The sequence below is a fragment of the Salarias fasciatus genome, chromosome 7, assembly GCF_902148845.1.
Source record: "Salarias fasciatus chromosome 7, fSalaFa1.1, whole genome shotgun sequence".
Classification (NCBI taxonomy): Eukaryota; Metazoa; Chordata; class Actinopteri; order Blenniiformes; family Blenniidae; genus Salarias; species Salarias fasciatus.
The window spans coordinates 7702292-7726317 of NC_043751.1; the positions used below are offsets into that span (position 1 = coordinate 7702292).

Sequence of the window (24026 nt, forward strand, 5' to 3'; positions counted from 1 at the left end):
CCACCGGATTCCCAGCTTGCACGTTAAATGCGGATTTCCTGACGCGTCTGTCTGAACGGATCAGTGGGATCTTCTCCTCTGATGCTGATGGGGATAAATTGACTTGTGCTCAACAGCAAGCTTTTGTTTTTTATTTTTTACACTTGGTTTAAAACTAAACACATACCTTTTCAAAGTTTGAAAAGTTTTTTTTTTATGTACGTTACAGCTGATGTAAAATCATGTCAGAGGGACATTTATTAAAGTAGATTTTCATATTTCCAGAGAAACATCAGTGTAGAAATGTCTGTTCATTTGTGCTGCTCTTAATTTAGCCGTTAGCACTGAATGTTTTAAAGACTTGAGTCATAATGTTAATCGCAACGCAGTGCATCTATTTTACATCCCACAGAGGACTCAGTGCAATCATCAGTATGCATTAATGCTCATTCAGCTCTGCTACCATAAATACAGCTGGATGAAAAAGGAAACTCCAGATTTAAACCAAGGGAATTCTACAAATATTCTAGATGTACAGTCCCTCTATAATGACTGAATCGTTCATATTTCCAGCATCACAAAGTTACTGATGTGCTTTCTTGTCCTTTGGAATGAAGTAACTTCCTCCTGCCAAGTTGCAAGAAAACAAACAACTTCACTTTCCATAGAAGAATCAATATAGACCTCAATTGCAGTTATTTGGAATAAATACCCTTAAAAAAAAAGGTTACCACACTGCAGGACAGGAAAATTGGGAGGTTTCTTTACGTTGATCAGCAGTCACATTGAAATTGTTATTTACTGTTACTGCAGATGCTGCGACATGAGTCAAATTTCCATTTCTAACTTTCAAGTTTGACATATGTAAACTAATACATCTGCAAGTTTCCCTCCACGCTGACACTGGAAATATTTACACTCCCCAGAAATTTAACTCCGCTGTGGTTAAATAAGGAAGCCCGTTTGTAAATATGCAACTTTTACAGGGATTACTGCTCTTATTTAATAACAAAAATCCTGGCAGTGCTTGGAGAACGTCTCAGGCACAATCACAGCTTGGTTCAGAAACAGCCTGAAGTTTGTATGTTTTACTGTGTACGGTAAAAACGCACAATGTTTCTGATGTTGTAGGCAAATGTAATCAGATGAAACAGATATGGGTCACTTGGCAATATGAGTGTAACCGCATGGTTAAAAATCAGATTCAGCCAGCGAATCAAGACGTGCAGCGTAAATGATGAATTCCAGGGGTACACACAAACCGCGCGCTTTGATTAAATGTCCCATCAAATACAACTAAGTTTTTCACGTTTTCTTTCTGATATTCAGCTGCACCTGTAGTGTTGGGGAGGAGAGAGGCCCCCTCGCTGAGCTCTGAGGAGAGATACTGTTTTCCATCACATTTCATCTCTGACTATATCCCCGTTTCGACCGATCGCTGCTGCTATGGAAACACTGAAACGCCGCAGCAGCACCGGCGTGTGTGTTCAACACTTGGCCGGCGTGGCTTCGCTGAAGTCTCCATGTCCAATATCCATTCACAGGGGGAGGGTGGACAACAGAAGAACTCATGTATGAGGAGGGAGGGAGAGGAGAGGAAGAAGCCTCAGGAGGCCTCAGACAGACGCTGAGAAAACATAATAATAGGGGAAGAGTTAGCAGAAAGGAAATGTGATAAATGGAAAGGCTCGCCAAGTGGCAGCCAGGAATTTGGTCCATCGCCATCTGCAGAGGGGAAGATTTCTGTTTAGCCTGCCATCAATTCTCCCTTTCATTAAAACTGTTTGTGCAATAAAAGAAGCATTTAAAAGGCGCTTTAATATTCAGCGACAAGCAAGTCGCTGTAAATCAAATCAGAGGTCTGCAGTGACCTGAAACTGGCCTTGAAATCGATACAAAACAGGAGCTTTAACAATAAACAAAAGCAAAAAGACTAAAACGAGCATTTCTTCGACACGGCCCGACCCCGCAGAGCGGCTGACGTGAAGACAGACAGCCAGGCGACCGAGACACACTTCACACAGCGAGACCCAGACGGCCGCAGCACCACGACTTGATCCCGTCTCCAGCTGCCAAATCGAGAGCTGATAAGGGACTCCTAGAAGCTGTAAAGTCCTGGCACTTTAGCCACTTTAATCCACGATAACCCCCAGTGCCTGGGCTTGCTGGCGCCCACCTCTGCGCACACACACACACACACACACAGTATGCTACCGACGCTCCCAGACGGGGCTGCAGCTCTGCTTTGATGGCCTGTGAGCCTATGCCTTCATCAAAGCTGACGCTGACATCAAACTCCTGCGTTTATGAAAGACGGAGTCTGGCCGGCGCAGGCAGAGCCGAGGGTGACGAACGTACAGAGGAAGACGAGCTCCGGTGAAATCTGCTGCCGGTGCGCCGGCGTGAGGCATCGGCGGGGCGGCAGAGACCTAAAGGTTAGCTCCACTGAGACCGGAGAGGCTCGCTGGAATGGAAATAAATTCTCAGAGCCGTGCTTGTGGCTTTCGTCAGCACGGCGGCTCTCTCGGACGGCGGTGGGAGTCAGAATGGCTCCTCTCGCTGCGCTTCCAGTTGTGAAGTGACAATAGGATAATGAGGGCTCACACACAACAGAAGGTAGGCTCGATAATCTGTTTCCAATACACTCTAATGGTAATTAGCCTGTTTGGAATGGTACGCCGTCATTAGACGGGAGGACTTTCATGAGCATCTGCTACCAAACAACCCACATACCAACATAATTATGGAGGATAAGAAATGGAACGGTGCGGAGATGAGGACTTAGATTTATGTTGTGTGGGGGGCAATTAAAGACATAATAAGCTCAAGTCTGACACCAATAACAAAAAGTCAATGAACTGAGCGGTGATTGTTATTAATATGCTGTGTTTGAAAGAAGTGCCCTCAGACATCAAAATCATATCGGACTGATCAAAAGCTGCAATTAGAGGCTGAAAGAGCAAAGATCTGATATATCCAGGACGCATCCAACTGTTTAAGTGAGGAGCTCAAATGTGTACGACCGACCCGTCGACACACAAACCAAGTTCCCCTTCCTCTGCACACAGTTCCTTTGGGCCTGTCTAGGAATTGAACGGCGGCAGCTTGACCATGGACCAGACATCTGCATCCTTTATGACGAAAACAAATGTTTTGTTTTCAACGATCCACCAAATAAAATTCATCTGGAGTCGCAAAACTTATCGAGCCTTTCATATGAGCTAACAGAGCTTATAAACTGTTCAGAACGACAGTTCTGAACATTTTTCCATGTTTTAGTTATTTTCATGGATTTAGTCTTTTAGCTACTTGAGCCATGATTGCCATTTCTTTGTTTTGGCCTTTGACCTTTGAGCTTCATCTGTTTCATTGTTTTTGCAGTTTTGGGGAATTTCAGTGATTTTATTTCAGCTGTTGAAGCCATTTTGACTCTGAAACATTTTTAGTATTTCTGAATTAGCTCTTAAACTCGTTTTGAGTCTTCTGGACATTTTGGCTGTTTAGATGTATTAGCTTTCCCACCTTTTTTTCCAGTTTGTAGCTATATAAGCCATTTCAGTTATTTTAAGTTTTGGAGATACAAGTTCTTTTGATATGCAGGCTTAAAAAAAAAAAAAAAAAAAAAAAAAAAGCAACCTTTATCTAAACCTGGTTTGAGGAGAGCTTCAGGAAGCTGCTCTGAATGGACACAGAGCCAGATGTGTCTCCTGAGCCGCAGGCTGCAGACCCCCGCCACGGACCGGCTGAAGGTCTCGCAGTGTGTGAGCCCAGTCTCCCACCGCAGCCCGTTGCCATAGTTTCATCACAATGCCACCATGACATTTGCAGCGGCCTCGTCCGCGACCAACTCACATCTTCCAATTATCAAAACATGCATTGAGGAAAAACCTCCACAGAAACAAGCTCTAGACACAATAGAAACAATCTCCAATGTTTGTTTTTCTTCTGAAAGAAGAACTTTATATCAACAGGCCGCACTTTGGTTCAGCTGTCGGTGAGAACATCCACAGCCTTTCTGTGTGGAGTCCACAGATTTCCCAGGCCGTTGGACAGACTACCTGAATCCAAGAACACGATTCCGGGTCTTTGGAAACGGAAAAGTTTCGTCTGTTTACACAACAACGGTGCTCAGAAGCCACTGAAAACCCAACTTGTTGAAAACCCCTCTCTGACCGCACTGAAGCTCGTGAACGACACTGATAAAACATAATTCTGACTCAGACTGGTGAACTGAGCTGCTCGGTTGTTGACCTGCATCATCCTCATTTATCACCTTCTGCTTTTAAACCCAAGCCGGAGAAACGATCAGTAAGCAGATTGACTGTGATAAATGGAGATCTTTGACAATCGGGCGATTCTCCGTGTGCCTTAAGGAAACCTCCTCAGACAGCATTCATGTGTGACCTTCAAGGACTTTCATTATAGTCGTCATGAGAGTGGTCCTTCAGTTGATGGCACTCAACTTTACCTCACACATTCACAGTGAAAACATCATTACATGGACAGAATAAGGCACACAACCGCAAAAAAAAAAACAAAAACCACCTAAACGACTCTCTGCTTAAGTGGACATTCACTTTCACTTTCTGTCAGAAATCTGTGTAAAATGGATCATTGATTTTGACAGTGTGTGCGCATCTGTGTGTGTGTGTGTGTGTGCGTGTGTGTGGTCCGCTTCACGCCCACGCAGCTGCTAATAAGACTGAAGCATCAGAACAGAGCGGGGAAACGTGTTACCTGGGTCTTTGTCACCCGGCGCGGGGAACAGAAAAGCAAAAGAGATGCAGAAAGAGATGGCGAGCGTGAATGTGTGAAAGAGAAGGGGAAGGAGAGGTGAGGAGGAAACAAAGCCACGCAGAGGTACAGAACAGGGGTGGAAGGAAAACTAATGAGACAGAAAAAAAAGCACATTAGGGAGGAGAACGACGCTGAAGCGAGGAGGAGAGTGTGTGTGGCCAGATCCCCACCACCGGCCACACTCCTTCACCGTTACTTAGAGGGAATGATGGGTACGACTGCATTCAGGATAACAAACTAACGGGATGTCTAGAAACACCATGAGAGCATTTTAAACACACTTTTGCATTGTGCAGGAGAGGAAACACTTTATCTAATCTTTCCTTAGATCCAGCGCGGCGGAGCAGTGACATGAGGCCCGCCTCGGAGCTCCAGGAGTCTGCACAGCGCTCGCTTCTTGCTTTAAATCATCGCGTCTGTTGTCACGTACTTTGAATGTTACTCGACTTTCATTTTTGAACTTTCCACATGGAAGTCATCTCACGCCGCTGACATTTCATCCACTGTGTTTCTGATGCTGCTGCATCATGTCGCAAACTGACTCGGTTTACATTTGGTCACGGAGACCCAGTGGTTAGCGCTCTCGCTTGAGGAGTTTTCGTGTGAGTGTGTACAGGTTTAATCCCTCTGCTGTGGTTTCCTCTCACAGTCCAAGAACATGCATTTATTCAGTTATCTTCAGGGTTTTTGTTGAATCTGACAAGTCACAAGCTCCAGCACAGCACTGGAAAGAAAGTTGCCAAGAAAACCAATCTTTTGTTGCGTGAATATTACATAATGAACCACAGATACCTTAATTAAAACAGCATTTTAATGGTCTGACAACTTCAAGGCTTCACAATTGTATTGAAAAGATGGAAGGAGAAAGAAAGGAGAGTATGAAAGAGCCGCGGCAGAAAACTAAAGAACGGTGAGAAAGAAACGTGTCAGAAAGTGATTGAATGATCCAGACAGGAACTGAAAGTACAGGAGATATGGTGACAAAACAGGGGAAACGGGGAGAGAAATGAAAGATTAATTGAAATTGTGCCTTTGCAGTGAACCATCGTTCCATTACAATGTGCTCCTCCATGAGACACAACAGCTTGATTATTTGCTCTTCAGTGGATGATGGTCTGAAGGAAAATAATCCTCAGCTGCATCTAATGAAAGCTTTGAAGGAAAATCAACCTTTGAATAAGGAATATGGTCTTTGTGACATAGATGTCAGTCTGTAGCGTGTATCATTCACAAAGTCACCTCAAAGGAAGTGTGCAGTTAGCGGCATCGCAGAGCTGCACATGCTTTGTCTGTTGGAGGCAGAAAACTTGAGTGAAGGCTGAATAATCCAAGAAAAGAGAATTTGAAGCAGGAAACTTTGCACATAAAAAAAGCATTTTGTTTTTAATTACTTAGGCATTCTGCCTGGAAGCTCATAAAAACTTGGTAGAGTCCAATAAAAACGGACATGAATATTAGGGGTCCCAAAAGCAGTCCCTGTGGAGCTAATTATCCAGTGTTTGTGTGTGACTTGAAGACATCAGCGACAGGCTGGTGTCTACCGAAGACGCATCGGTTTAAAAAGTCACTGTGAAAGGATTTTCATGGTGATGGGTAAGCTTTCCAGCCTTGGACTGAGACACTCTGCCATCTGTTTCTGACCCCCGCTCATTCCTGATGACATTCACAAACTGAATAGTAACAATTATTTCAGACGTAAGCTTTATTTGAATTCTTTCACGATGCGTTTCCTGCGAGCTGGCATTTAAACTGAAGCTCCGCCTCCCAGGGGTGTGTGGTGAAGGTGGATGCGAGCAGCTGAGAGCAACAGAGGACGAAGCAAAGCGCACAGAGCTGCTGCCTGGCAGTGGACTGAAATAGAAAAAAAAAAAAGAAGAAGAAGAAGAAGAAGAAGGCATGGGAACACTGTCTAACAAATGTACGGTCGGAGTTGTATTTCACTGAAACCCAACTTGGTTCAGAGAAAATTGCCAGGAGCAAGATATGGAGTTGAATCTCTCCCCGGACTGATGAAGGTATGAGCTCGATTTCCCTGAAGGCTCTCCAAGTGAAGCAACACACTGCTCCACGCTTCTCTCCTTCAGAGAGCAGAGCAGTGAGTTTGGATCACTTCAAGGCAGAGCGTGTGTTCGTCCTGATTTCACGTGTCTAATTGTCCCACATTACAAACGGGGACAGAATGAAAGCACATCCTGTGTGTTGTAACCGAGACGAGGCGGGTTTCCTCCGCCGTGGGGAAAGTTGGGTGTCGGGTTGAGTCGCCGGCAGGGAAAGTTTGCCCAAACGAAGCACTTAAGAGAGCAATGCAGGCTGCTTCCTAAAGAGCTGTGAGTAAGCACTTTGTCTTGTTTATTCCTGGGAGACCTGCACTCATCAGGTCTATTAGAGTGATGGAGCATCGCTGAGAGTCGAATAAAAGTAAACATCGGTGTCCTGAGCAGTGGAATACGGGTATTTAGAGGTGATTATCTTAGTGGAAACACAGACAGAGGTGCTTATTGCAACAGCAATAATGACCGATTAACACAAACGACATTCACACTAATTTCATTAAACCTTAGTTCTTAGTAGAGTTAAGACATGAGACATTGTCTATATTTCAAAAACAAAGAAAAAGAAAAAGCCTGAAAAACTCCACCTGAGAGCAGTAATCATGATAAATAATAATTCCTGCAATATCAGCAGCAGACAGAGAGAACACTCCTAAAGCTACGTACGTCCTTGACGCACACGCTACCGCTTTCTCTCTTTCATTCCTTTACTTGAAAAAAAAAAAAACTCCCCAGTGAAATGAAACAAACAGCTAGAACGAAGACAAAAATAATGCCGTCTTTGCCACCTACCCACTCGAAAAGTATACCCTGCTTAACTCAAAAAATAAAAAAACAATACACCTGAAGAGTCTGACGCTGGGCTGAGGTAGTTTGAAAGTCACTGTCAAGCGGAAGGTCAGCCAGCTGTGAAGAACACTAACACAGCTACATATTAGACTCCAAGAAAGCAAGAGGAGTTTTCTTTAAACCCTTTTGGATTGTCCTCACTTTCAGAGTCATTTCATCATTTTGAAGAAAGTGATAAAGCAGGCCGCTCACAGGGAGGCTCTCGGCCCGCCACTGAAATTACAAACAGGAGAAAAAAAAACATCCGAGCCAATTTGAGTGTTGACTCGAAAATGTTTTCCCAAAGTATGTCATATAAAATAATGTTTCTCTCATTTCGACGCTTGCGCGGCTGCGTGTTCGGAAAGCGGAAACACTCACTGGTCGTGCAGGATGAAGTCCACGTTCTCCGGGGAGATCTGTCCGGTGACAGGATGACAGAACGCCGTGGCCCTCTGGTTATGACTGAGGGGAGGAGAAGCAGAGAGGAGACAGAATTAGCCACTGGGACCGGACTGTAAACACTGAAGGCATCACTCTGGATTTTCACCCTCGCCGTGTTCACACCAGCCGATCATTCCCTGGAGGAGCGCCGGAGCTCCGAGCGACCTCTCCACCCTGAAGGCCCGTCGTCCCTGACTTTCCCAGCCCCGTGTAGAATCTGAGGGCTGACTGCGGGACCCCCGATCACCCAGCCAGCCAGCCAGCCACTCCCCCACCCATACAGGACCAAACTGTCAGCCTCAGCACAATTCACTGGGCAGGGCAGGCCTGGGCCTCCATCACACACACACACACACACACACACACACACACACACACACACACACACACACACACACACACACACACACACACACACTCAGCCTCACACACAGTGTAGACGCATTAGACTGGGTAAACAACACAGGGTGGCAGGATGGCAGCACAGCGTGCATACATCTGTCCTAATGGGGCCCCAAACTGAGAGCGTGCTGCACGTGCACAGTCCGAAAAACCTTAACGGAGAAGAATTTGAGGATTAAGATGTGGTTTTCAGACAAAATCATATTTGGGTAAAAGTCAGGGCTAATGTGTGGATATGATAGAGGGGAAAAAGATCATTTCTGCCTACTTCACTGCATCGAGAGACTTTTGAATGATACTGAAACAATGTCCCAGCTGGCGGGGGGGGGGGGGGGGGGGGGGGGGGGGGGGGGGGGGGGGGGCTTACATGACCTTGAGTTTGATGAAGACAGAAAGGAAAACTTGATCAATAAGAAAAGAAAACTTTTAGATCTCCGTCTTCCCTTCATGAGATCAGATGTGTATGAAGGGAAACCGCAGCTTAGATAGACAGAGCTCTTTATCTATTCACAACACCGATATCTGTATATTTGACAGAATATCATTCGAACCACTGTCTTCTGGCTGTTGAACAAATAGGCAGTACCTATCCCAGAAGTCAGATTATTGATAATTCAGTGACTGTTAATAATAATAATGCATTGGTTTTATAGCGCTTTTCTGGACACTGAAAGACGCTTTACATTGCATTATTCATTCACTCCAAACTAGGTGGTGGTAAGCTTCTGTTGTAGCCACAGCTGCCCTGGGGTAGACTGACGGAGGCGAGGCTGCCAGTCTGCGCCATCGGCCCCTCCGACCACCACCAACCATTCACTCTCACACTACTTTCATACTTAGGCAAGGTGGGTGAAGTGTCTTGCCCAGGCAAATTCTTTTAAAACAAAAAGAACTCAATTGTGAGCATCTTCAATAATTGTTGAATAATCCTCGTTATGTATTGTGAATAAAATATCTAATCTGAAGACATTATCTCGCAAGCAAGTATGGAAATCTTTCCATTTTACTTTCTCTTTCTGTGGTTTTGTTGTAGCAGTTATTAAAATATGCAACGGAAAAGCCTGAACTTACAGAGTCTAGAATTTACATGCAGGCACAGCAGAGTCTGCCTTCGGTACAACTGAGAAGAAATGCGACACAAAACAAACTTTGAGAAAAGTTTCCGCGCTCCAGTGGAGCTGCTTAGCAGTCACTAAGAGCAGCGAGAATGATTTCACTCGCTCACCAAACCCACGTATGTTTGGCTTCAGAGCGCCGTCTGGCCCTTGAATGTGATCAATATGTAGTAACTGTTGCCCATTCAGCAGCAGATGACATGACTCATGCTGCACACATTCCTGCTTCAACAGGCAGAAGATCCGATCCGAGAAGAGCGCGAAGTTCCCCTGGACGCCGGGGTGACATGGCAGCAGTCGGCTCACAACGCCGTCATTAGCTCTCGGCATGAGACCCAACCAGATCACATGCACAGTAGTCTGATTTTAATTTTCAAGGCTCCTGAGGTGGAACATTTTTACAATGTTCTGACCCCATCTCCATGGAATCGAAGGGAAAGGCAGCCTTTCACAAACACTGCTGCTGCACATGAACATCACGGCCACAGTGAAGAGTTATTCTGCACGTGTCAGCAGATGGACAATAAGAAAACAACCCGGCGACCACTGGAGTTTTCCAGCTCCTTGTCTTCGTGTCCCCAGTCGTTAGCCTTTAGCTAATTAACATATTGGTTACCAAGCACCGATCCAACCTGCTAATTATTAGCATTAATTATTTTCCTGCTCTCTGCTGAATGTTATTCTCTGTTTAAACTTTGGAGCCTTGATCATTAAATTAATTTCTTCATTGTATGCCAAGTGACGAGATTCTGCTCTGAATCTCGGGAGTTCAACATGTCAAAAGAATCCTAATTCATTCATTTTTAGGATGGGCCACAGTTCATTATGACCACATGGTTTTCCATTTGATTTTGCTTTTCTCCATCGCTGTAGCTGGAGGAGATCTGTACTTTCTGGGAGTCGGGAACTCAATAAAAATGACTGAGTGTATTCCTCATGCCTCTCTGAAGCGGCGACTGCGGCCGACACGGCACCACGCTGACATTTATGCATGCATGTCTGACAGCTGGCCGTAAAAAGTCTCCGCAGAGTGAAATGCAAAACAGGGCGCCGAGGAGCATGAAAACCCTTTGCTCCTAATCCACAGAGGAGGAAGGCAGCACACCGCTGGAGATGGAGTTCGTCACGCTGCCGGAGGACTCTGCCTTACGGGACAGAAACATCCAGTGCTCCGAACAGTAGCACCTCTCCACTTCTCCAGGGTATATTCTCCCTGATTCGCTCTAACAACCAGCAGCCAAACCCAGCGGGGGAGGCGGTCCGAGGAGCAGTGATTATCTGCACAGGATGTAATTATAATCGATCGGCCGTGGCGTGAAAAGAGAATCGGATCGTCCTGAGAGGCGTCCGAGCCACGGACTGTGATGGAGACGCTCTCCTGGCCCTGCTGCCAAACTGCCAAAAAAGCATCCATTTTTTTTAGGTATTTCTGATTGATGCTCATCTTGACCCTTCAACACAGCACTTCAAGTTCCTCCTGTCGGAGACATGGCGTCCTAACGTTCTGCCGCCTGTTCTCTCCTCTGAAAGCTCACTATTGTCTGAGCAGCGCTGTAATTGCTAAAAATACCACGACCAAGGTCTCATCTGCTTGATGAGCGTACACACAGCTCATGCAGACATCACCCAGAAACAGTCCTGACTTCTGTCTGAACCGCCTCCTCCAATCACTTCTGAGTAATAAACATTTTGACCACATCCATCAGAAACAGGTGGGTGGGTGCAGGAGAAAACCCCTTTTATACAAATGACACTGTAAACATCACTGAAAATGCAACTTTTTGATGGTTCCAAAGGTGGAACTTTTTGAAAACGCTTCGATTCCTTCTCCCTGGAAACGGAGGGAATGCGCGACATCGGGCATAGTTTTCAAAATGTTGCCGTGTAAAAGCAAACTATTCTGAAACGATATGTTTTAAGAAAAATCTAATTTCCAGGAACATCTCCAGCGTACGTTATGATAGCAGGATAAGTAGCCGATTAGCGAGTGTGAAGGTGTGAAGTGAGGCAGGGTCGGAGATGCTTCTCAGAAAACATTTTACAGAGTCGTAAATCATCATATCACACAGGACTTGCAGAGCGCAGTCGCTCTGCGGCGATGACAACCGGGAGAGCTGCTCTCATTCGCACAGATGTGTCACATCTGATAGCTGCTTGCAGAATTCATAGCGATTGCACAAAATGAAATGCAATCTGTTAAACTTAATAAGCCTGTCTCGTTGGCGAGCGTTAAAGGGTAACAATGTGTTTATGAATCACTGGGATTGAGCTCACTTCAAATCCTCTCGCTGAGCCCGGCAGTAAATTCGGATATTGATCGCGCGCATTCAAACAAAGGCCTGTTTATTTGGGAGCTGATATGTGAGGCACCTCCGCTGGTAAACTGGTAAAGCCATGTCAGATTGCTCATAGAACACGAACGGGAACGGCATGTGAGTGTCCTCAGAGACTGTTTATCAGCGGCTCGGCCTTCAATTCTGCAGAGAGGTTCAAAATAGTGCATGATATAAGAGATGTGATGGTCTCATTTCAGAGTGCTGATCTGGACTGTAAAGGAAAAAAAAGAAAGGTTGAAACCACTGCTAAAAGCTTTCAATAATACTCTGAACACTGGCAATGAAAGCCTTTTTTCCTCTATTCCTCTGCGACCTTTACCCAAACATTACAATCACTAAGTGAGATCTGTGCTAGTTGTCATAGACGTTTCTAAGACATCATACTGACCGAAAAGGGAAAGAAAAAAAACCTAAAAAATCCTGAGGCTGTATTGACCTTTAGCGGCCGAGGCCTCACCAGTTGATCTCTGAGTCACATTTGAGCCAAATCTGCAGACAATCCCCCAGAGCATTGCTGAGATCTCACATCAACGACAAACACGACACCGACGGATGGATATGCCAAAACATTACGCCGCCGGCTACAGTTAGAAAAAACACCCCATAACACAGAGTTAAGCTTAAAAAAAGGATAAAGTAAGTAATACCAATAGCTTGTTGGACCCCAAGTGAAACACATTTTCACAGGTGTGGCTCAGAAAGGTTCTGCGTTTGCGCGAGAACATTTTGGAAACGATGTCCGTTTAACCGTGTTTACATGTCGGCCACCAGTGTGTGCTGTTTGTTTTGTAATTAAATCACACACACACACCCTCAGAAAACACCATTCATTTGAAATCGTTTCCATGTAAACGACCAGAAGAGTATCCTGTTTCCTCAGACAAACATGTTGAAATCCCAGCCGTGACCGTGTTCAGGCTAAAGTCACTCATGAGCAGAGCAGCACTCAGTGCTTGGAGGTTGAGTGTGATTTACAAGCAGCCTCTACTCATGTTTCTCTCTGAGCGCTGTCTGTCAGTTGTTGCACGCACATGTATCGACTCTCATTCATAAAACGCTGTCAGGATCAATGCCGTGAAGCATGTTGGCATTAATCATGTCTCCTGAACTGCCTGCGACGTGTAGGGTACAGGAGCTGGAGCAAAGTTAAGTTTCTCATATCTGCTCCTGCACCGTTTGTCTTACAAACAACCAAGAACGTGATCCGTCAAGCTCATTTAATGCAAATATACAGTAATGATCCCAGCGAGGAGCACGTATCTCAGCAGAAGCCATCAGAATCGTCAATCCTGTGCGCCGCCTGGAGAAAAAAAAAAAAGGATCTCCTGTTTCTCAGACTCGAGGTCGTGTTGGAGGGGAAAATGCAGAGTGACAGAACCAGACAGACAATTTACACAAAGTGGCTCGTCGCTGAGCTTCCTGACATGAACCGGCTGGCATCTGTTCTGTTTCAGAGATTGAAAAAATAACAAAAAAAAAAATAACAAAACCGATATTCTACATGTAATTTCTGACCAAACAAGCTGTTCAGACAAAAGCTCATTACTTCCACTTAAGAAATTGAAGCTCTATACGGCCCCACTTATCATCAGAGCAGACCCCTGCAGCTTCGTTTCTCAGCAAAACCGAAGCTTAACATTAGAGATTAGAAACAAAGCTTCATCTTAAAAGACAATCTGAACCACTGAACTGCGACGCCGCCGTCTTTGACTCTTTCGCCCCTCTGGGGAGTCCACATGGCTTTGAGGGAGGACGGCTGGTAAACCTCCGGAGGTTACGCAAACATCGGCTTCATCGCGTGAGGGGTGTGCGGCGTTGTGCAAACACACATGATCTCCTTCACTGTCCGAGTCGCGCTGCACCTGCTCTGTGACTCGGCTCGGCTCGGAAGGGGGGGGTGTTTCACCCCGACCCTCAGAAATGCCTCTCGCCCTGCTCCGGCTCACCCTTGTGGCCGAAACACGACGCAGCCCAGCATGCGGTCGACTGACAGCTCCAGAATAGCTTTCAAGTGGAGCCTCAGCCGTCAGCTGACAGGGGCTGTGGGGATACAGAACTGCCTCGTGCAGGCACAGTTCCAGAAAAGCTGCGTTTTCCCCCGCTTCCAAAGAGAGTCATCTTGACACGAAGTGAAACAAAATGCATGAACTTATTAACATTGGTGCATGAGCTGTGTGAGAGGTGAGGAGAGCTTCACCAACGTGTCCCATCACCAGTCAGCCACATTTCAACCCAATATTCAGAAACCCAGAGCTGCCGCCTCGTATCTGCGACAAACAGCACCTATCAACCGGCGGCACCGCGGTTTTAACAGATGTGCTGCAGACGAGCGTTTCAGAGAGGAGATGTGGCGAGTGGGCGTTCTGGCAGTCAAAGGTCACGTCTATTTAAAGGGATTTTCCAGATGAAATGTGTTTGAAGTGCGGCGAGCGAGGGAGGCTTGGGAGGAGCGCTGCCGGTGCCGAGTGGGGGAAACACAGCAAGGTCAGTCCCATCCAGAGCCACCGTGCACGCTCCATTGTACCAGAGAACGCCACAACACATCTACAGGCATTGTGTGGGTGAAGGTGTGTGTGTGTGTTACATAAGATCCCAAAGCAACGTGTGTGTGTGTGTATGTGTATTAGCAATTATGGTCTTCATAACCGCGCAAAGCTCAAAAACATAACAGGGTTTAATCAGCTCATCTATAATCCACTCAGAGAGCACGTTCCCTTTCTTTTGCTTAAGAAGAGTGTGTCTGCGTGACCTTTTTCCTTTTCCTGGATCAAAGAACAACAGCAAGATTACAGTTTTCTGTAAAGTAAAAATTACGATCCCCTTTATGACTAATTGACCCAATCTCTGCATTAAAACTCTGGATTTGTAGAATACTGAGCAGACTGCACTCCGACGGGCCGGAAGCCAGCAGGCAGAGAATAAGCTCTGTGGAAGGAATTTGTTTTCCAATCCGTCTAAGTCCATCTATCTGAAAGACTAATGCCACTCTCTTCCTTCCACTAAGTTGAAAACATTCACACCCAGAGGTGCTGCCAGGCACTAAATGACACTTTGGTCTGTGGCCTAATGTCTGAATAAACTGCACATAATTGAGTTGCACAACGCTGCAGCTGCACACGGCTCCCAATTTGGCTACAGTGCAGAAGTCGGTTAAAAAGTTATCAGCATTGATTTTTCGGAGTGGGTCGCTGGCACCACTGCTCAGGGTTATGTGAAAACAAGTGAAGGGTCCACACACACGCACACACACACATAACGGTGGTCCCGCTCCCACCAACCAGACTGAGGTGGAAATTAGTTTACCGAAACAAGTGAGAGACTCACAAAGCAAAAATTGGATCCATTAACTGATTTGTTAACAAAAGAGAGAAAAAAACCATCAACGGCACTTTTGATGATTGAAATCATTTTTCAGCATAATATGTTGGTAAATTACAGCTCCAAATACGTGAAATTGTTTGTTTTTTTCTCCCCAGTTCAGTGCAGAATTAATCAAGCTATTCAACACTTGGTGCACACATTAAGCTATTCTAAGGGAAATATTGCAGCTCTTAGAAAGTAAACCACGTCTGTCTGATTAGCCTTGACTTCATTGAGTCCTGATTAAATTCAAAGTACCGAATTATTGTCCTTAAATGTTCTACGGCTCTGTTTTTTTTCCCTTAAGACTGACCCTGAGAAAGGCTGCAGGCCCCCAGTCTAATCCCTGAACATAACATCACAGTGAAGATAAAGACGAACAAATCCACTCAATAACGTCTAAACACAGGCTGCTATGGAGTTTTGGAATGGTGACATTTTAATATTGACCTTTCAGCAGATCATCTTCTTCTAATACCCTCTTTCCAGCTCCATCCTCACCATCCTTGTCGAGCACACACAGTCCTGACAGCCCAGAGCTCAGCAGAAGCCGAGGAAAACAAAAAGACATACAAAGGAATGACTGATCTCTGTACCTGGACAAGCTGCAGTCCTTCAGGGAAAATGTTTTGTAGACAGATGAAACAAAAAAAGAGCTTTTTGATAATGCACACCAACAGTTTGTTTACAGAAGGTCCAACGAAGACTGCGGGGAAAAGAAGAGCACGGTGGAGGTAGCATCATGATGTGGGGCTGCTTTGAAGCATCTGGTACTGGAGGAGCTGACACACAGGAGTCATGAAACCAGAGAATCATCAAGAGATTTTAGAACTAAATTTGTAAGAAAATGTTCAAGCCAAGCTCATGGGCCTTTCAGCAAGACAGGGACCCAAAAGCACACGGCTTGACTTGTTGACAGGGAGTGTGCAGAAGCTTAACTCTTTACACATGAAGTATATTACGCAAAATGTATGCATTTTTTCTTTCAGGAATCTGTGACTTTGATTTCAGCCCAAAGTTTCTCCTTATTGGTCAGGTGATTATAGTACTGATGATGCTCTATAACTGGATTTCTGTCTGAATGTGAAGAGATGGATGCAATGTCTTTGTCATGTAAGTGGCTTGTTGCATGTGCGTGACGATGAGCAGAGGTTTCCATTCTCTCGGACAGACGTCTGCCGCATATAGTGAAGATGAAGTGTGACAGCTGTGGCTCAGGTGGTGGAGGGCGAGCACCGTGCGCGACAGCTCCGTGCCCCTCAGTGTGTATCTGTCAACATGGCTGACAGCAGAAAGGGAATAAAACATTGTCAGTACAGTCTATTAATTCGTTTTGAACAGACGAAAGGGAAAACTGAGAGAGTCCCTTCTTTCTGAATGTTTTCAGCAGCTACAGCAGTACGTGCTCTGATATCCGCCGCTGCACCTGCCAGTTGATCTATGGATGCTTTAGGTTTTCAAGTAGTTGCTATAAAAAGGAAGGTGAGCGCGGAGTTCAGGAACAATGTGTAACTGGGAGGCTGGTGAGGTTACCCTCAGTGGGGGAAGCGCAGGTTTCAGAGAGCTCTCGGAAACAGAGGATGGTCTCACCCCAGAAATGCCCTCCATCGGAGCACAAATCAGGGTTTTCATGTAATTTTTGTTATGAATAAATTACAGCACTCCCTCTCGCCACTTTAGAGACATAAACCTTCCATTTGTGACTATATAGCTTCATAAGATATGTTTATGGCTGAAAATAAAGCAGATGTGCACACAGAATAAAAACAGACACAGAGTGTGAAGGCTGCAGGAATGAAGAATGCATGTAGTTTGCCGGTTTGTAATTATGAGCAAGTTTGTCTCTTTTCAGGACTCTGGCAGCATCAATAAAGCCAGATTACTGGAGGCGGCCATGCTGCCTGTTTGTTCATGTGACAATAACAGATTGAGGCCATTTAAACGGGCCCCAAGAAACACAACCAACAACTGGTTCCCAGCTGAACGAATGCAGCAGGAGGCATCCGAAACTTCAGCTCAATGCATCCTGGTGTGTGGAAGAACCGCAGGCACTGCCACGCAAAGCTGGGAAGCTGAGAAACACCGAGCCGGCGGAGCACAGAGAGGATTCCACCGCTTCAACTGGCATCACCTGGACAGGCACACACAAAGTGGGCGACTCGACTCATAATCCGTGTTCAAAACTTTTTGTTTCACAGACGAGAGAAATCTTCAAGACTGAAATGTGGACTGTTTTCACTTGAACGCACCCTAACGAGGCAAAGGAACCACTCGCTCGTTCACCAGGACCAACCGACGCCTTCTGAAAACAGCCCGGGCAACATCTGCCAGACGCTTTTTGCGGCGCTGCGGGCGGCTGGCAGCACAGACCGAGCCGCCCTGCCAGCCGCCCGCCGCCGCCGCTGTAACATCAGAGCCCACGTCCACCTTGCCCCACTGCTGGCACTGCAAAAAATCTGAACTATGAAAAGATGCAGGACGCTCCCTCAGCACAATGAAGAGCAAATAAAAGCACTCACACTGCTTTTCTTCTCTCCGTTTTTGTTTTTTCCAGGAGGTCACTGCTTGGGCGTCATTACTTTTTGTCCCCCTCGGAGCCACGTATGGGGCTGCTGCATGCGCCGCACACGGTTCCCGTGTGGAACAAGGCGGAGGAGGGCGTGCCAGCGAGGGGGCAAGGAGACGGAACACAATCTGGCCGCCGCAGACACACAAACACACACAGACACACTCTCTGAATTCTTAGCAGGCCATCGCTGCTGCCAAGTGAATTCCTTCCTCGGCCCTGGTGAGCGGGAGGCATTGACACATTTGGGTTCGGTTTCATGCTGCTACCGCGCAGCCCACCCCCACCCCCCCACCCCCGTTCAGGTTTCACAACCATCCACTACCACCTACCCACCCACCCACACACCCACACAAACAGCCTTTCATTTGATTTTCTCACCATCCGTCTCTCTCTCTTTCCCCTTACACTCCATTCCTCACGCCCACTCAGGCCGAAAAGCATCCAGAATTATCCCCCTTGTTTGATTAAATGAAGGTAAATGTAAGTCCGCGGAGGCTTGTTAGACGGAGCAGTGGAACCAGACATGACTGTGGAGTAATAGTGCGAGCCGAGAGCTCCCAGCGTGCCTGCTGACATGAAAATGGCCGTAATGAGGGTTATCAAACATCACTTATTTCATGTCAGCTCGTCCGGCTGATGAACAAGACGTATTAAAAACACATCTGAAGCTCTGCTGCTGTGGTGGAGAAATGTTGAACAGATGCTGGATTGCTTTGAGGCTGGAAGGTTGCTGGAACTGGAAACTGCGACAGGTCGAATTGGATTTTATTTTTCTCCTCTGTACAGAGACGTTTCCGCGTTTCTATTGGATGGGAGCTGAATCTGAGCTTGCACGGTGTAGTTTCTCCCGCAGTTCACCTCTGACTCAGCCCTCACCTCGTTCCCTTTCACCGAGCCCTCTCCGCCACACTCGCTGCTTATTCTTCAGACAGAGAGGACAGGCAGGCTGCCAGAAGCCGGCGTGCGACCTCCAGACCCCGGCAGCTGATGCACCGAGAATCGTTCTGCTCGCTGCATCAGAGCGCTTTCATGTTGCCGGGCAGCCTCTCCCTCTCCTCCCGCCTCCCCCCGCCAACAGCACGGCCCCGTCTCTGGTTTCAGCGTGACCCAGTAAAAGAGGGAGCATCCCCGGCGGCGCGGAGGGGACGCGTCGGGACGAGGGGAGACGCTCGGCAGCGCTGGCAGACGGAAGCCATCCCGGTGCCAGTAATAACTGAGGCCGACACGAGCATCGGTGGCATCGGAGGCATTACTGGCACCGACGACCTGCTGGCACCGTCCAGACGAGACATAAACTCCACATGCCCACTACGCCTTCAACACGACCTTCTGCGCTGATAATATGAGGACGGGATTAACGCCATATCAGAAGACTTAACTGTTTAACTGCGCTCATTTAATTTGGACTAAATTAATTCACTACAGACTCCAGAGGCCTCTATTAGTAAGAAGCAAGGATATTTCCACTAAAACATTGAGTGTAAAGACTGATACTAAATCCATTTAACCGCATGTAGTACAAACTGCATCATGTGCATCTAATCACATCGAAGCCATTAGTTCAATTCCATATATTGTCACACAGTGACACGATGCTATTTGAGGAAGCTGCTGCCCGAAACAGATTATACATGATCATGAGTTCAGCTGGAAGAGCTCAATCTTACGCTCAATGTTAGATGATGGCATTCCTTCACACAGTGATAACACAATGCTGTCAGAAATCATTACTTCTCCCCGCGCCGTTCGAACTTGGCAGAAAGTGACGGAAAACCACTCATCCTGCACCGAGCGGCTCTCACCCACGGTGCAGCCGTAGCACTTCTCAGAGCACGGAGCCGTTTGCCAACGCGTCAATTTCTGCCCACATATGCTAAAATCTTCACAGCGTCGCTATAAATCTTGCTGGACCTCTCATCAAGTAGCACAACAACAACAAATCATCCACTGTCAGGCTTTACTGGTGCTCATGCAGCCAAAATAAACCAGATTTTGAGCGGCCAAAGCCAAGAAGTCTCCCCAAAATCTGAACAATAATGACACTAAAAAACAGAAACTGTACACTTTTTACAAGTTTACAAATTTTTGCATCCTCAGTACTAAAACAGCAAATTGCCAAATGATTCAGTTTCTTCTAAATCTCCGACATTATCAACATTTACAATGGAAAACAATCCAACCTGTGACAAAGATTTATTTCAATGACAAATGCTAATAAAACGCTTCAAATTTTAACCACATCAACGTGCAATTAAAAGAAAAACAATCAGATTTTTGTTATTCTTCCATTGCTTGTCATTTGGTTTATTTACTGCAACTCTCTGTTCCCAACATCTGTTAACGTCTAGGTTCACTTTCTGCATAAATGTGACTTTTTGCTCCCACTGAATCCTATTCCTCAAACTGTATTTAATCATGCAGATTTTCTAGCCTAACAGATGCGGCTTCCTGTGTGTCTCTGCACTAAATCATTGTCTTTCTGTCAGTGTGAAGGCAGTGAACGCTGGTTCAGCCAAAGCACTGGTGCAGACTGGAATATCTCAGCAGACTGACATTTAGTACCCGATTCAGGGTTCAGGAGGATGAATCTTATTAACTCCGGTGTTGCTCGAGCAGTCATTGTACAATAAGACTGGATCCATCCAAGACAGTTTCCTAAAACATAAGGAAAACATTCTTTCCTACCATCGAGGGAAAAAAAAAAAAAAAACTGAGTGTGCACATCTTCGTATGTGATTCTAGATTTTCTCATTCCCAGGATTAGTTTCCAGCCAAGCACAGGTTCAATCAAAGCAGATCAGGATCAGTTCACTGAACTTTTTCATGGATAAAATAGAAGGTTTGTGACCGAGCCATCATGTTGGTCCGGTGTGAACTCCTGGAGCAGACGGCCCTCAAGTCGACACGTTTGTCCAATCAGGTGCCGGCTGGAGAGCTGAAGAACAAAGGTCAACAGGAGTTGTTCTCTATGGAAGAGAAACTGATTACAGCTCGCCTGGTTTTATATAATGCTTCTGGCTAATTATAGACGTAGAGTGAAGAAGAATGCAGCCTGGAGAGATACTGCTGGTATCACAAATACATGAGAAAGACTCTTGCTCTGTGTTGAAGGAAAGCCTCTTTTTAGCGAGACGCCGCCTCGTGGCCCGCAAGTGAAACATGTATGATTTTCAAATGTGGTTTGTTTCCATGTGAGAAAAAAAAACACCTCTATTGGCATGAACCATAGGAGTGAGGATTAGGTTCAAAGAGACGACTGGTTAAAGGAAACAGATCAGATTTGAGCAATTTGCGATCAAAGCAATGAAATGTTTAGTTTGTTGTAAAACAATTACTGCGTTGTGAGGACGTGAGGTGCTTCCAGGATGCTGCGGATACACCTGATGCATCACTGGAGTTTCTCTGAATGAGAGGCTCATTGGTGTCTTTGTTTCCCAAGGTCCTTGATGCTTCTGAAATCAAACGCTTCCCACAGGAAGGGCTGACACAGCATCCTGGAAATGCAGCCTCTCAAGGACACGGTGTTAATACTGAGGAAGCCGGTGTTGCTTTTGCACACCTGCTGCATAAAAGATGCTCTTCATTCCGTCCCAAGGTGGAGTTTGGCAATTCGATGCATCTCTCATCATGCTGCTGGTCTGCATGCGCCACGGTCAAGACGGCTCAATCCTCTACATTCATTCCACTTTGAGCCTGGTATAATTTCCCCGAGTCTCTTGGAGAAGCGTTTACTTTCAGCTCCAGGCAAATCAGATCTCTGCTCAGCGGACACTTGTCCACATTCAAATCAGCTGTAACATCCTGGCTCCCCCTCCCGACTCGCTCCGACCGGCTCTAATTATAGCCACTCCTCACTGCGCCGAACGGCAGAGTGCCTATTAAATGTCTTACTGCACAGATAATGAAAATATTTCTTGCATTAGCATAAACGGGAATGGCAGTGGAATGGAGCCGTGCCATTTGGGAGAACAATGCTTCGGCTCATTACGAAAGTGCCTACACAAACTACAAATTAGCCTTTAGCCGTGCAGTTTTGTGCTGGACAGCAAATAAGGGGCACCGTGACGCTGCTTGAGAGAGGATTTAGGAGGGTTAGTAATGGGGCACAAAATTTGACACAAAACTCTTGTTATGGAATTTATATGACAAATTAAACTCCTGCACGAGCCGTTCTGTGGGACAATACAGTCATCAGTGGGAGAGGATTGGAAAGGAGCATTAACAGCTCAAGTTTGCATAATCAGCATGGAAACGCATCAAATTGCTGTCTCTTCAGCGTTTTGGGAGCAGATCAGCATCGAGACGGGGTGGAGAAAGAGGAGCTGCCGCTTGTGAGGAGGGTTAAAAACATGTGGGACGTGACTGAATGCAGCGAATCACTACCAACATGGACGCTAAAACTAGAATCCCTTTAGAGGAGAATTCTGATTTCTGGCACAGAGAAGAAGTGAAAGTGAAGAGTGATTTTCGATGACTGATCACTCATTAAAGAGCAGAGGGGCCATCAGTGGAGTGGCGGGGAGCAGATGCTCGACAGCATCTCTTCTCGTGTCCAAACAGCGTGCGCGCATCGGAAACTTGAAATGTGAAAAACACAGACTGACGGAGTCTGATGAATGGAAAAAGCAGCGCCTGCTTCAGAGAGCTGGGTAACAATCCAAAGACCAAGAAGAATTAACAGCAAATGTATCAATAATTTAACCAAGAAATAAAACACTTGTAGATAAACTAGGACTGCCACTTTGGCAAACTGGTAAACATATGAAATATTCATTTTTTTAATTTGCATTTAATACAATAAATGAGAAGAATTTTTGGAACTTATAACTCACAGAAACGAACAAACGACTCACGTCAGTGAGAAAACTCCCCCAGTGTGCCAGAAACATGCGCTGCTGAGGGTGTAACGAATGAGCCCGAAGATAATACAGCTGCGTGTCTGCAGTAAGGATTTTCACAGCACTACAGCTAAACCACAACTTCAAACTTTGGATTTTCAGTTCTCAATCCCAGTATTAAAAAAAAAATCTTTAAAAATGACAAAAAACAGTTGCATAAATGAATTCACCTGTCCTTCTCCAAAACACAATATACTTAATTAGGAGGAATTAGACTCCAGCTTCCTTTAAGATAAAATAAAGTGGCATTGATGCATCCATAGTTCACAGTTTAAATGTCTAGACATTTCTGATACAATTTTAAATATTTTCTCTAATGAAGTGCACTGGGCTGTACTGATTGTCATTTCAGTATTTACTGTTGTAAATACACTTCTTGTCTGTCAGTGAAGCAGTGAAGACGCACCGCCCTCCTGCAAAAGGCCCGTAAGACTTATTTCAAAATCAGCTTCAACCGTGGGATCAGATTTCATGTCATTTTTTACATTTTTGCAATCCCTTCATACTGCAGATGAAACGTCTGAAACTCGTGGAGTTCAGATGGTTCCGGGTCTGATCGACGGCGCAAGGACGGTTTCCACTATAACTGCATTAATTCAATATCCGGTGCCAAACGTGAGTCCTGCTGCCGCCCTTCACTGCGAGGCGATCATATTTTCATCGATTCTCTGAAAATTAACCTTTGTGCCCCTCAACGTACATGCGAGCCACTATTTATAGAGCGAGCGGTTGGCACGGCCGGCCGCGCTACACAAGTCTCTGACCTCTCACAATTCAAATCTAACTTTGTGCCTCATCTAACCAAGCCTCTTTCTGCTCGAATCATAAAAGGTTTTAAAAATGCATGTTGACCAAAGCGATGCCCCTCGTTTCACCTTGGCTGGATTTCCACTCGACTCGGCTCATGTCACATCGCAACCGACGCGCGGCTTTTAAAACGACCCTGACAGTTAATTGCGACCATCAAGTATCGGGGCCGGGATTCTTCAGGTCTGATGAGCCGTTTCATCCTGATTGTGGCTGCACTTAGGCGCCGGGGATGGTGGAGGGCAGCGTAATGGAGACATCCATCACAGCCAATCAGACGCAGGCCGGCGGAGCGGCGTCCACCTCTGTTGCTACTGGCGATGCCACAAGGCAAAGGCAAAGGCAACCGCCCACCCACCCGCCCCCCCCCGGCACTCAGGAGACTGATTCGGGACATTTAGTTGCTATGGCAACCCCGAGACGAAGCCACATTTGGCTTT

General features: G+C 46.0%; 1 protein-coding gene across 2 annotated transcripts in view; it reads right to left on the reverse strand.

The window, feature by feature from the left end:
* The window catches only part of LOC115391807 (pleckstrin homology domain-containing family A member 7-like), an 82852-nt gene that overhangs the window by 47671 nt on the left and 11155 nt on the right, over window positions 1–24026 (reverse strand). For both annotated transcript variants that reach the window (XM_030096161.1, XM_030096162.1), the window contains exon 2: window positions 8037–8120. In XM_030096161.1, coding sequence (XP_029952021.1) covers window positions 8037–8120 — 84 coding nt within the window. The remainder of the gene's footprint in view (window positions 1–8036; window positions 8121–24026) is intronic.